General features: G+C 43.5%; 1 protein-coding gene across 2 annotated transcripts; it reads left to right on the top strand.

Moving 5' to 3' along the window:
• The first annotated feature begins 1,934 nt into the window (after window positions 1-1,934).
• Window positions 1,935-13,964, top strand: iars2 (isoleucyl-tRNA synthetase 2, mitochondrial). 2 transcript variants are annotated; one of them, XM_065966436.1, is made up of 24 exons: window positions 1,935-2,322; window positions 2,664-2,786; window positions 2,912-3,065; window positions 3,162-3,310; window positions 4,302-4,351; window positions 5,642-5,751; window positions 5,869-5,959; window positions 6,086-6,201; window positions 6,384-6,553; window positions 6,668-6,758; window positions 6,923-7,074; window positions 7,215-7,375; window positions 7,470-7,572; window positions 8,223-8,316; window positions 9,461-9,538; window positions 10,196-10,304; window positions 10,894-10,996; window positions 11,089-11,211; window positions 11,310-11,441; window positions 11,548-11,654; window positions 12,070-12,215; window positions 12,302-12,492; window positions 12,606-12,750; window positions 13,199-13,964. In XM_065966436.1, the coding sequence occupies exons 1-24, from the start codon at window positions 2,077-2,079 to the stop codon at window positions 13,351-13,353; spliced, it is 3,099 nt and encodes a 1,032-aa protein (XP_065822508.1). In that variant the 5' UTR covers window positions 1,935-2,076; the 3' UTR covers window positions 13,354-13,964. The 2 variants fall into 2 exon arrangements, with proteins under 2 accessions (XP_065822508.1, XP_020503673.2); XM_020648017.3 differs by lacking the exon at window positions 9,461-9,538.
• The last annotated feature ends 238 nt before the right edge of the window (window positions 13,965-14,202 follow it).

The raw sequence follows: 14,202 nt of genomic DNA, 5'->3' as shown, positions 1-14,202 counted from the left end.
ATTACACTTTCCTCAGCAAGCAAATAAAGATGTCAATGTTTTACTTACAAGTTAAAGCTTTATTGGACTTACAAAATTTAAATTCTAAAAGCACACAAATCGTTAAACAAAACTTTTCAAACTGGTTTACAGTCACGTTAGTTGTCAAGTATTCATTTGTTTTACATCTTTTAGAGTGCAAAGCGGGCATTCGAGTAACCAGCGACCTTGGCCCCACCTCAGACAGGACGCCAGCATCAATTACACCAGTGTGTTTGTTTAAAAAAAAAAAGGGGGAATTTCCATAGTCCAAAAGGGCACCTGCACCGGCTGCCAGACTTTGGCGCAGTGTCCCCGGTTCGTGCGTAAAAAGGAGAACGCTCCTTTCAAATAAATCCACACAAAAAAAAGGGACATGCAAATACTACTTAAGTGAAATCCAAAATGCGTTGTGAGATCGGAGATTTTTAAGGAACTGCTCTTAAAATGCGTTGCGTTTACAGTCCCGGGGGCCGCCGGCGATGCGTGTGCCCAGTGCAAGGCGCCGCCATCAGTCCGGTCATTAGGACCAGCTGTAGAGGAGAGAAGCAGCCACAGCCACCGGGAGCAGCAGCGTGAAGGACCCGGTCCGCCCGCAGCCGTCTTTCGGCGCCGCCGTCACTGTGGTGTTCGTGCTAGTGCTCATGTTAGTGTTCATGGAGGCTGTGGTGAACTGCGCCTGGACCACCTGCAGCAGAAAGACCAGAATTAGTGTGGAACAAGTAGGCTTCAAACTTCAGAGCAGATTATAATGTAAGCAACATGTCAGTGATGAAGAGCTCCCAGCACACAAACAGCTTGTGAAATCAATTAAAACATCCTAGCATAAACTTCGTGTACTACATACGGGACAACAAAAACAAAGTTCAAGCTCTTCATGGTTGCTTTCAGATTAAATTTAAGCTTAGGTCAGTTTTTAAAATGTTATTCATATAAACTCGAAAGAAAAACCTGAAAGCCACTAATTGACAGCTGAATTAAATAGAAAATTAAGAACACCAGTTAAGCTACCCAAGCGATTGTTAGAGAGAACTTTTGACAACGCGTTGAAAATAAACACAATAGAGGATAAATCTCACCTGTGTTGTAATAAAGAGGAGAGCCAGCAGGAAAAATCCCAGGTGAGCTAGGCACATCTTGTTCATTTTGGCGTTGAGTGTGGACAAACAGTAGGCTCGCTGCTTTCTGCTCAGGTGGATGTTCAGTGAGGAGGTGGATGAGACAGGAGGTGCTGCTGCTGCTGCTGCTGCACCTTTTATACACTCGATGACGTCAACAGCCACTCAATACCACCTGCTGCAACCATTCAGGTGCTGTTGGAAATATAGCACTGGCTAGAATAAGAAACTCTTATAGGCTATCCTAGAAACAATCTCACCTCCCTTATTGAAGTTAACGTTTGAGAGATAAAATCAGCACTCATTATCCTCCGAAACCATCACAGTGAAATAATTAATCGTGGTGCACTTACATGTTTGTACATGTAAAACGTTTTTTTAAATTGAAAAGTTCTGTTGCACAATATTAGGACACTAATGTTGGTAGTTTACAAGTTGAGAACTACACCTATAGGCTTTTATAAAATATAATAATTTAACCTTGTAATTTCAAGTTTGAACTGCCGTACAAACAATTGAGAATAATAATTAAAATGATAAACTGTGAATAACGAGAAGCTTACACTTTTGGTTAAAACTTTAAAATTAATATATAACTGTTCTATCATGTTTAGGCTTTGTTTTGATACCTTGCACTTGTATATTCATAAAAGTAAAAGAATGAGAAAATAACAGTGTATGAGTTCATATTATGGTGGATAAATATCGTCCTCTAGTGGCCGCATGTGTCGTATTACACATAATTGTCAAAGCGAGTGACTGAATATTGTCCCATGTACATATCCGTAGTTGTCCTCCCTACAATTTCTTCCGGTGAAACACAACATTGCAAGGAGGCGGACTATGACAGCGAAGTAGCTGCAAAGTGTCACCACTAAACAACAGAACATTTTTACAGGACTTCTAGTTTCGCTCGGCCACACAGCTACCTCTCCTCTCCATGCTGCTGTGCCGGGTGTCGGCTGTCGGCCTGACGCTAGCGAGATGGGGACGGAGGTCACAGCGGGGAGGCGGCCTCCTCCTCCACCGTGCTGTCTCCTTCAGCTCCAGCCGCTGTGTGAGCTCCGGAGAAGAGAACGGCTCTGCTCAGGGACTGTACCGGGACACAGTGCTCCTCCCCCGGTGTGATTTCCCCATGAAGCTGACCGGACAGAAGTTACTGGACCGAGAAGTCCAGATACAGAAGGTACGATACTCCACTCAGTTAAATGCCAATTTAAACTTTATGTGTTCGTAGACAGCTTGAAATTTATTAAAGATCATGAACTTAATATTATTGTTTTTATTTGGAATTCAGTCACCATTTCGGCATGCATTACATGATTCAAGGGTGGTTTACTAATTCCCCTCATGACTGACACATTACTGAAATGTCTTAATTTGAAGAGTTGACATATAGATAAGTGAATAACTTCCCTCCAGATGTTCTTGCATGTGAATATTTAAGCACTGTTGCAGATAGGTAACAGTATAATGCTGTTTTCTTCCTTTTTGACATACAAATGTGAATGCTCTTTACTGTTGCAGGAGTGTGGATTTGCAGATTTGTACTCCTGGCAGAGGGAGAGGAAGGCAAAGAAAGAGTTCTGTCTCCATGATGGACCCCCGTATGCCAATGGAGACCCTCACGTTGGACATGCACTAAACAAGGTAATCAGTACTTGCATTGTTTTAGTTATTTCCTTCAGTTGTGGCCCAGCTCTAACAAATATTAGTAGCTTTTAAAACCCTGCAAAAAAAAGATTATTCAATGAACTCTATCTTCTTTTATCCAGATCCTGAAAGATATCCGTAACCGTTTTGAGATTCTGCGGGGGCGGCAGGTTCACTACATCCCAGGCTGGGACTGCCACGGCCTTCCCATTGAGCTTAAGGCTCTGGGGGAGTTGGGGACCAGCAGCCTTGGACCACTTCAGATAAGACACAAAGGTAAAATACTAGAGCAGGAGAGGAAGCTGAATGAAGCTACCCAGGGCCTTTTAAGATTTACACCTGCTCTTATGTGTTTGTTTTCATCTCATGCAGCGCGGGCGTTTGCAGAAGGGGCCATAGCTCGTCAGAAAGCTGCTTTCCAGCGCTGGGGTGTGGTGGCAGACTGGGACCAGTGCTACTACACCTTTGACGGAGTGTATGAAGCCGCTCAGCTGAAAGTCTTTCAGGAGATGCACAGCAAGGTGAGCTGAGATGTGCTTTTCAATTTCTGTCCCGACTGAATAGACCCATTAACCATGAACTACATCTCTGTGATGAAACTGATACAGTAATGCTAAAGATGATGTTGGATATGGTGAGAAACTTTGGACTTTTTAACTCTTTGGATGCAGCCAACAGCCAATCACACGTCAGGAATGACAACAACAGCCTGTTGGTCTGCATATTTTTGCTCACCACTAAAAGACATTGTTTTAACGGCCTGCTAAGGAAGTGGAAGTCTCTACAAGAGAGAACTTAAATAAGTGGAACTAGGGATACAAAAGTGACTGTGAAGTGAACTCAAAAGATGAAGAAATGGTTGGCAGAAACTCCTGATTTGATATCACGTATATGAACCTTTTCAGCAGCTCGACAAGAGACCACTCACTTTACATCTTGTGTTTACTGAATAACTCCAGAGAGAGAGCCCACGTTTAACCTGTGTTATTTATTCTTGGTAGTGTTCTGTTTGTTTTGGAGAGAAGGATGCCTCTGGGATAGTTTGGCTCTCCATAAAAAGCCTCGTAAACGATGAAAACTGAAGTTTTCTGGAGACAATCTGAGCTGCTGTGAGCTGCAGCTCGGCTCACATCTGCTCATGTCTCGTGTCCTTTGAAAAGCAATAGACGGACATTTGATTGAAATGTGAAACTTATTTGTTTTATTGTTTTCACCAGCCTTACTATAATATTTAAAAAATACAGCCTTAAAATGTGTCGTAGAATATGTTTTCAGTCATCAGTCCTTATTAAATTACCACTACAACTGGAAACATAACTAAATCATAAACTGAGATAAACACCAGTTTAGATCAATATGAAGAAAGACAGTTAAGCCAGACTTTAAACATTTTTTGTAACATGCTTGATGGTGGTATCGTGGCTGAATTTTAATTTCAGTGACTAAAACAATCTGACTGTAGTTTCTTTAAATTGACCGTCTAACATATGTATTTATTGTTTTGTTCCTCAGGGGTTCATCTACCAGGACTACAAGCCGGTCTTCTGGTCTCCTTCCTCGAGGTACTGAGTTAGCATGCTTTATGCAGAGATCACTGCGAAGGAGGCTTCAATGATTTTAAGCAAATTATTTTCTTTATTTCTACAACCCCATTTTCTAAAGATGTTGGGATGCTGAGCACACTGTAAATAAAACCAGAATGTGATGGACCCATATTTGAATAAAAACAGTACAGATGAGATAAGATGACACATTTTAAAACTAAGGCCCCGTGTACACCTTTTTTTCTCAGCGCCAGCGTCTTTTTTTCAGTTGTTTGAGTAGAGAGAAAGCGGCTGTCTGGATGTAAAGCGCAGCGCCCAGCATCTTTTTTTACAAGCGCTCTGCCGTTTTACTGTGGCTGCTCTGAGCGCTTAAATTGAATATCTTTCAACTTTTCAGAAAGGCGCTGTTGACGTCACGGGCGCTCTTTCCAAAATGAATGATATCCCCTGTATTTAAAAAAGAAAAACAGGTTCTCAAATATAAAACATGTAGTAAAAAGTAATGGAGCCGTGTCAATCAACTGCAGCTGTTGTAAGCAAACTGTTGTCATAGAGACGGGACCGACGTGCAGCACTTTTTTTCCTCAGAGCTCGAATGTTTCATGCAGACACACCTGAGTGCACAGACAGCCTTATCACACTCTGCAGGCATGGAGCATGGCTCTGGAGTTCAAACATGTCCAGGTGATTAACTGGGACCTCCTGCAGTCCTGAGATCCTACATTAAGGAAGAATGTGAAAACATTCCTCTTTCAGAATGACAGAAACTGGTCTCCCCGGTTCCCAAAAGAGTCTCACAGTCGTGTCGTTAAAAGAAGTGATGCTACAGATTGGTTAACATGATCCTGTCCCAACTTTGTGAAACGTGTTGCTTGATTCTAATTCATGATGGGTTTATCATTCTCCCAAAACAATGAACACATTTCAATTTAAACATTTGATATATGTTGCCTTTATTTAAAAAAAATTTAAAAAGTTATTTGTCAGGCCTTTTTTCCTTTATTCCCCTGACATCTGAGAGAGACAGGAAATGTTGGGAGGAGAGAGTCAGGGATGATGTGTAGATCTGAACCCAGAGTCGCTTTGACGAGGACCATAGCCTCTGTACATGGGGCGCGCAACACAACCGCTAGGCTATCGGCGCCCCTGATATATGTCTTTGTACCATTTTCAGTCAAATATGGGGTTCCAATGTTTTGCACCTCATTACCTCATGTTTTTCTCCCTTCTAGTTTACACAGTGTCCTCACTTTTTTTGTAAACGGGGTTGTATAATAACATTACTCCCGGCTCTCTTGTCTGTTTTAGAACGGCTCTAGCAGAGGCGGAGTTGGAGTACAACCCTGAGCACGTGAGCAGAGCCGTCTACACCACGTTCCCCCTGAGCACTCTGCCGCCTAACATAGCCTCAGAAGCAGGTGATACAAAGACACACAAACCCAATCAGAACTAAACCTCTTTGTGTAAGCAACCTCTTAATGATATATATATGTGTGTGTGTGTGTGTGTGTGTGTGTGTGGTGTGCATACCTCAGCTGGTCTAGAGAGTGTCTCTGTGTTGGTGTGGACCACCCAGCCATGGACCATTCCTGCAAACCAGGCGGTCTGCTTCATGCCCAACGCACAGTGAGTACTCACATCGTACAGAATACATTAAAGACACCGAGCTCTACTTCCCTTACGACTCAATACACAAGACTTCTGAGGAGGATGCTGATTCAATATTTGACGAGTGTTGTTTGGTGTTTTCAGGTATTCTCTTGTGAAGCGAGCAGACAACTCTCAGGTGCTTTTAGTGGCCACAGAGCGCACAGCCAGCATGTCAGCACTGCTTGGTACAGAGCTGGAGAGTGTACACACATTCACAGGTAATAAACACACACACACACACACACACACACACACACACACACACACACACACACACACACACACACACACACACACACACACACACACACACACACACACACACACACACACACACACACACACACACACACTGCAGTGTAGCATGCTTGTAACTATTTACCCTCTCCTTCTCTTCAAGGTTCGCAGCTGGAGGGAGGGATCTGCAAACATCCCACAATTCCTGACAAGGAAGTGCCGCTGTTGCCGGCCAATCATGTGACAATGGGAAAAGGAACGGGATTGGTCCACACGGCGCCGGCTCATGGCATGGACGATTACAGTGTGGCCTCTCAGTTTAAACTGTCTGTGGTAGGATCTGAAACATAATCCTTACATCCCAACATTAAAGAAAAAACATGATCCAGATGACAGATCAACATACTTTGTGTGCCTATTAAACTGTGTGTGTTTCTCCTACCAAAGGAGTGTATGGTTGATGAAGACGGAAAGTTCACTGACCTGGCTGGCTCTGAGCTGCAGAATCTGTCAGTAATGACAGAAGGCACAGACAAAGGTAGAGCATAGAGTTACCTGCACATTTTCTTTTCTCTTAAAGGTGTGTGAAGGGATTTTGGTTGGTTATACTGTTTTTTTTTTTGTTTTTTTTAAAAGTTTGGATCTATAATTTTGTCTTCTTTCTTTTTGTGCTCGTGAAATCCCCTTCCCGGCCTGTGTCAGTGATTTCCATGCTGAAGGAGTGTGGGGCTCTGGTGAAGGAGGAGCAGTGCGTGCACAGTTACCCGTACGACTGGAGGACTAAACAGCCTGTGGTCATCAGGCCCAGCAAACAGTGGTTCATCAACACAGCCTCGCTTAAAGACAAGGCCAAGGTAAAGCTTAAATAGGACTTAAATAGAATAAAGTCCTATCCTCACAAACAGAACATGCATTTTCCTTTCTTTTCATGTTTATGATGCAAAGATGGCGCTCTGCTAACTCAGCATTATCGTTGTTTGTGTGTTTTTTCCAGGAGGCTCTGCAGAAGGTGCGCATTTTGCCCGAGTCGGCTCGGAGCAGCCTGCTGGCCATGTTGGACAGACGGACCTACTGGTGCATCTCCAGACAGAGAAGCTGGGGTGTCCCGATCCCAGTCTTCTACCACAAAGAGACTGGAGAGGCTCTCATCAACAAGTAAGCGGATACACACATGCACACTGACGGGCTTGTGCACATGCTTGGATTCACATAAAAACTATTCCCTCACATGTGTCTCTGTCCTCTGCAGACACACAGTGTCCCATGTTGCGCAGCTCTTCAAAGAAAAGGGAAGCGACTGCTGGTGGGAGCTTCCTGTTGAGACGTTGCTGCCAGCAGAGGTGCTAAAGAAGGTGAGTAGAGAACATTGTGTATCAGTGTGTTTGTGAGATTAAAAGGGGAATCCCAAGTTTTTTTTAAAATACCTGGGCTTAATTTAACATTTACTGGGATTTAAATAATTAATAATACGTGAAAAAGATTTATTCAGCCGACAGACAAACGAGCTGCTGTGATGACTGTTGCATAAAAATTAGAAGACAAATGTTCCTGATCTGTGTGCGTACAGTTAAAGTGGTTGATTTTACCACTGACAGGATTAAGCTGTTTTCACACATTCACACCTGAAATTCTTAAGAGAAATTTTACGAGGTGGCTGACAGGACATTTTCTGGGTTTTAGCGTTCACACATGCAGCTAACCCCAAAAATGTTAGAGAGTTTTGTGCATTAGTGAATAGTGCTTCATATTGTTAATCAAGAGTCTGGAAACTAGACGGAGAGGATCACTATGGAGGTCTACTTTTTAAATAGTGCAATGTTTTTTTTTTTTTAAACAGCCTTTAAACTGCTCCTCAGAGCCACCAGACTCCACTGACAAAATCTGTATTTTTACCGTGCAGAACGAGTGGTTTGCTGACCTCGATCGGTTATTTCTGTTAAACAAAAAACAAAACAAATCAGCACTTGGTCCAAACTGTTGCTGCTTCGTGTGTCTTATTCAGAGTAAAGCTGGCCCAGTGACCGACTACGTTTGTGGAGAAGATGTTCTGGACATCTGGTTCGACAGCGGAGCGTCTTGGGCGGCTGTCCTAGAAGGTACCGTCTCTTTAATCTGTCTCATCATGTAAACCACAGGAGCTCTAAACGATTTGAAACAGCCCTGTATGAAACTTTGTACATTCTGATCAGTTTCTCTCTAATCTATGAGAAAGAGGTGGCTTTGTGTAAGTGTATGTGATGATGTTCACACTTCTATCTCTCCACTGACACTCAGCAGGTGAGCTGCTCTTAATTCTTCAGCTCACTTCAGTGAAAGTCGACTTTACCAGCTTTCAAACGGCCTTTAATCAGGTCACCGCGTTCATTAGTTTTATTGCAGAGAAAGCTTCTTACACCTGCTTTAGAAAGACCACCAATCAAATCTGTTTGTTGAGTGTGATGTTAGCACAAGCTGGGGTTTGCTGACTACACACCTGGATTAAGCTGTCTCAGCATACAGTACCGCTCACATCGTGCTGCACTGAAGCAAGATGTTATAAATACACGTTTAGCTGTTTGGTTGAATTCTTATGAAGCAAGTGCTGGTTTGTAGCTAAGGGGGTATTTTGACTCAAAGGATAGGGCAGCTTTTAGTGCTTCTCTGCCTCATTTAGTTTCCCACAGATGAGGCGCTGGTGGGCCGGTGGTTAGTTTGCTACCCCATGTACGGAGGCTGAAACCCTCAGGACTGTGGTCCAGGTTCAGGTCTGACCTTTGGCTCCTTTCACACATGTAATTCATCAGCCTCTCTTTCTCCCTTTAGAAAAAAACAAAAATCCTACATATATTTCTGTTTTCCTACTGACATACATACAAATATTCGATCCAAACTGCTCCACATAGCAAAACTTAAAAATAGAAACTGAATTTCAACAATATAAATTCAACCAATGTAAGTCAAATAAGAGAAAATAAGTTCTAAGGCTGAAAATATTGTCAAACCATCTGGGGCAGAACATTACTCTAAATCAGGCTACAGCATGCTAAACAACACTATACTTAGAAGGGGAATATTATCAGCCTTACATCGCTTAAGCATTTAAATATTTGCGTCGATTTTCGGAGCACTTTTGTACATGACATTAGCATCGAGTGAAGTTCCTGCTTTGCCTCCAGCTTCACAGAGCAGCTGTCATGGCTGAACACTCTACCTCTTGACTGAATGATTTGTTCAATTGGTTTTTGTTGTCGTCACTTCCAGAGGAGGAGGAAGACTCTGAAGAGCCTGAGTCACCGCTCAGCTGGCTCCCCGCTCCGCTCCGCAAACCTCTGGTTGCAGGTTATAAGATTTAAAAAAAACCAAAACCTTCTACTGTGGTCGACACAGAGGACACTCTTTGGTCCTCTGTGTTTGTGTTTCAGAAGCTTTGACTCGTACTGTTCTGTCTTCTCCTGCTCATACCTCCTCTGTTTGCCTTCAAATGCTCTTGGTTATTTGGCATGTGAACTCTGCAGAAAACAAAAAACTTGTGAAGTCAGTTCAGTAAACTCTGAGGAATATTTAAGAATAAAAAACCTGGAAGAAGGAGATCGAAGGGGACTCTTCAAGTCAGCATGAATCTGGACTCCTGTCCGTCCCCCTTCTCTCTTTGTCTCTCTCTTTTGCATGCAGGATGTACACACAGCGCCTAGCTTTAGAGAACACTGTGGCCGCTTACTTCTTTTTCAGGAAAAACTCCCCACACTCCTCTCTTCTCTCTGCGATGTCTTCGGGTTGAAAGCTTACATGAAAAACTAATTGTCTGCCTGCGTGGAAGTAGACTAAAAAGGGATTTTAACGGTCACCTTCGAGGGTTGTCATTGCAGAAAATGTTGTTTCAATGTAACGTCTAACACTGGCTGCTCTCTCTCTCTCTTTTTCTATTTCACCTTTCATACTTTGACTTGAGTCTACATGTGACTTATTATATTCCCCTCTTTCCTCTCCTTCACCCAGAGACTGACTCCAGGGCAGATGCATACGTTGAAGGGAAGGACCAGATTGGAGGATGGTTCCAGTCTTCGCTGCTCACAAGTGTAGCAGTCAGGAACAAAGCTCCTTACAAGTGCGTGTCTCATCACGACCCAGTGTTTGACAAAAAGTCTTAATGACTGAAAATAACTCTGTGGATCAGATATGTTCAGTTTGGGACATCAAATACCTTGATCATGTCTATAAACCCCTCTATTTCAGCCCTGCTCAGAACAGGCTGTTTCTGTGTCTGTACCTTTAAATATGTAAATGAGCTGTGTCTGACCACGCCCCCTCTCTGGAAGAGCTCGGGTGTCTCGGTCTTTCTCGCTCCATGTCCTATTGTTTACAGTGAGAAGGCAGACTCAGAGGGCAGAACAAACACCTAGTTGTGGGAGTGTCACCCACCTGGGGGAGGGGCTACTGCCCTTTGTGATGTCATGAAGGGAAAATCTCCAAACAGCCTGTTTGAGCACACATTTTCAGAAAAGTGGAGCAGGGAAAAGACGGACAGGATGGACTTTTCTCATCATTGGGACACATGTTAGAGTTAGAAAAACATGGTGAAGTGTATTTTGCATAATATGTGACCTTTAAATCTACATCTCCGCTTACGTGAACTGAAGTGAAAAAATGTAATTGTTGTCTGATATATGAAGTTGACAGTGTGCGTTTGTGTGTAGGTCTCTGGTGGTTCATGGCTTTGCTGTAGGTGAGAAAGGAGAGAAGATGTCCAAGTCTGTGGGTAACGTTGTGGATCCTGATGAAGTCATTAATGGAGGAAAGGTACGATCAGATCACAGAAACTGTTTCCCCTCTGAGTTACTGTCCTGTGACTTTTTTCTAGTTATGCGTCTCTTGTCTCTGGTGTTTCTCAGGACCCCAGTAGGCCAGCGTATGGGGCAGACGTACTGCGTTGGTGGGTGGCCGAGTCAAACGTCTTCTCAGAGGTTCAGATCGGACCCTCCGCTCTCAACTCAGCCAGAGAGAGCATCGGCAAGGTACGAGTGCGGTCAACACCCGGAGCAGGTGACTTGTTGTTTTGTCTGCGAATGATAAATCTCAGCTTCCTCACTCGGCCCTCTGTTTGTCTCTCCAGTTGAGGAACACTCTGAAGTTCCTGCTCGGTAACCTGCAGGGTTTCGACCCCCGAGTTCAGGCTGTGGACCCCAAAGAGATGCACTACATCGATCAGTACATGTTGCACCTGCTTCGTGATTACAGCATCAAGGTGTGTTTAGGTGTATTCCTCCTACATCCAAGCCCCAGCTGTCACTGAAATAAGACCACCTGTATAAGCTAAAGCCTAAAGAGTCGGTGCTTGTTTGTATTTGCAGGTGACGGACGCCTACAGTGAGTTTGACGCTGGAAGGGTTATCCGTATCCTCCAAGCCTTCATGTCCAGAGACCTCTCCAGCTTTTACTTCAGCATCATCAAAGACCGGTGAAGAGTTTCAAAAAGATCAAATCTACACCTGCCACACTTTGTTTGGCTGTAATTGTGTTTGTGAATGTCTTTACGTTTTTTAACCCTGGCCCTGTTTCTACATGTTTTGGTGTTTAAATGATCAGTAGACTCAAAGGGTTTTGAATTGTTCCAGGAGCTTCTTTTTTTTTTAGCTGTAATGGCTGCAAGCTAATCATGTAGGGCCAGCGCCCCCCATCAAAGTTTGACCACCAAAAGTGTTTTTTTTAACTTCCTACAGGCTCAGATTTGTTTGCAAAGTGTCAAAGATCATCTCAGAAAGGATCCCTACAAAGAAGCAGCCATAATCTTCATAAAGATATACTGCGTATCAAAGTCCTCATCTGTCTCTCGTCTTATCTATTTCTTAAATTCTGACTTTTTTCTCGATCAGGTTGTACTGTGATCCAGAGGACTCTTTGGGCAGGAGATCATGTCAGACTGTTTTAGAGGAAATTCTGGATGGAGTCACCAGGTCTATAGCGCCCATTCTTCCACATCTAGCTGAAGAGGTCTTTCTACACGCACCAGGACATGATGGTATGTGCCTGTTGTTTAGTCAAGTCAGAATGCCGAGGTCAGCCCTTTTTACAAAAGTATAAATAAAACTCTGATTGTTTCTGCAGAAGGGGAGACGTTATTCAAGAGCGGCTGGGTCAAAAGCAGCTCGGTGTGGAGGAGACCAGGATTGGAGGAGGCGGTGGAGGGGGCGTGTGCCATCAGGGACTCCTTCCTGTCGTCCATACCGGGGAAAAATGCGGCTCAGTACGACCTCACCGTCGCAATTGAGCCCGGTCTGCTGTTTGAACTCATGGAGGTAAATGTTTGAATAAATGTTCAACAAAAGACAACGGAAATAACTCGATCTGTACAAATGTTGAAGCAATTTACGGAGCCTTTAAAAATGTTCTCCTTGAATTTTCCTCTCAGTCTCTCCAGGAGGAACCAACCTCCACCTCCTCACAGCTGGTCGAGCTGATGATGGTGGCGCGGGTCAACCTGACCAGCGAGCTGCCCAGAGACCTTCCTCACGATGCTGTTCTGAGCCACGGCACCTTCCTCATCAACCTGGAGGGTGAGACACGTTGCTGATGTTAAATGGAAGTGTTTGATTTTGTATTAGACCTTTCTCACAGCAGACATTTCCACCTGATGTTGGTAAAAACATTACCAGTGTCAGGGCTCTGCGACAGTGACACTGTGCGTTGTGGTATTTTTTGGCATTTTTTAAATGGAAAGAAGGGAACGTATCACGAAGCAAGTTTTAACATGAAGCCAGCTGTCTATGGGCTCGACCTAACCTCAACCTATGGGAAAATGAAGCAAGTGTGAAAAGTGCAAAAAAAAAAAAACTACAGTTCCTTCAGTGTCCACTTGAGGCTGGTACAAAAAGACAGTTAACTAATCATTTTTGATTATATTAAACTAGCTTAAAGTTCCCACCTGTCAGTTTGACTGACAGGTGGGAACACAGAGGAAAAGCATGTAACTGTGTGTGTGTTTATGTGTGTGTGTCCCTTCAGGTGGTGTGATCCGTGAGGACAGTGCTTACAGTATAGCAGTAGTACCCACCTCGGCCTCCCGGTGCCCACGATGCCGCCGCTACACCGCCGACTCAGCAGACTGCCCGTGTCCGCGCTGCCAGGGCATCATCTCACCGCCTCAGACAAATCACTGATGACCTGTCACCATGACAACCAGCAAACACTACCTGGGCCTGCATATTGACCAGCTTTTTTTTTTTTTTTTTACAATCCTCGTCTCCATGAGCTGAGTGATGTAGAACGGACAGTTTTCTCGTTATTTGGCACTTCCTGCTTTAACAGCGCAGAGCTTTGATTGGGAGAGAACGGCCTTTAAATGCATTTAACATACGGCTCTGAATTGTGCTTCACTGTTCTCATGCACTTACACACTTTCCTAGAACAGCCGAACTGTAAGTCCAAAAAGGTCCAGGGCGGGCCGCTGTCACTTGCCTGAGACGTGCAGGTTATACATTGAAATCCAAACGCAGCATGAGCGAGATCGTTTACTGTAAATAGGATCGGGAAGATATTGACTAGAAGAGACGCCACAGGAGGTTTATCAGTTAATGTTTTTTTAAGTGTGGATGGAAAAGCAATTTACCACATGGAGTGTCACTGTGTGACAGCTGCAGAGGATTTATTTGGGTTGTGGATAAGTTGTTTATTTGTTTTATAAATCCTGGTCTCGTTAACTTAAAAACAGGTGGTGTATGAAAACGATGTATCCAAAGTATAAATAAATGAAGTTTTATCTCTGAATATACTTTGAGTGTCGACTGAATTACTCTGCACACTTACCTCACACTTCTCTCAAGCAGACCTGCAACAATTATATGATGAAAACAAATCAAACAGCTCCAGGTATTCTGATTTCAGCTCCTTAGATGTGAGGAGTTGCTGCTTTTTCTCATTTTCTAAATTACAAGTCTTTGGGTTCTTTTACTCGTAGTTTGACATAAGAAATAATTTGAAATAGTATTTTTTTGTATTAATAGACTTTG

The sequence above is a fragment of the Labrus bergylta genome, chromosome 18, assembly GCF_963930695.1.
Source record: "Labrus bergylta chromosome 18, fLabBer1.1, whole genome shotgun sequence".
Taxonomy (NCBI): Eukaryota; Metazoa; Chordata; class Actinopteri; order Labriformes; family Labridae; genus Labrus; species Labrus bergylta.
This window is presented reverse-complemented; position numbering and strand designations above follow the sequence as displayed.

Bases quoted from the DNA above. Each gene is read 5' to 3' on its own strand.
- iars2 (XM_065966436.1), top strand. From the start codon at position 2,077: ATGCTGCTGTGCCGGGTGTCGGCTGTCGGCCTGACGCTAGCGAGATGG. The intron at 2,787-2,911 runs GTAATCAGTACT...TCTTTTATCCAG, and splicing joins TTGGACATGCACTAAACAAG to ATCCTGAAAGATATCCGTAA. The intron at 6,202-6,383 runs GTAATAAACACA...CTTCTCTTCAAG, and splicing joins GAGTGTACACACATTCACAG to GTTCGCAGCTGGAGGGAGGG.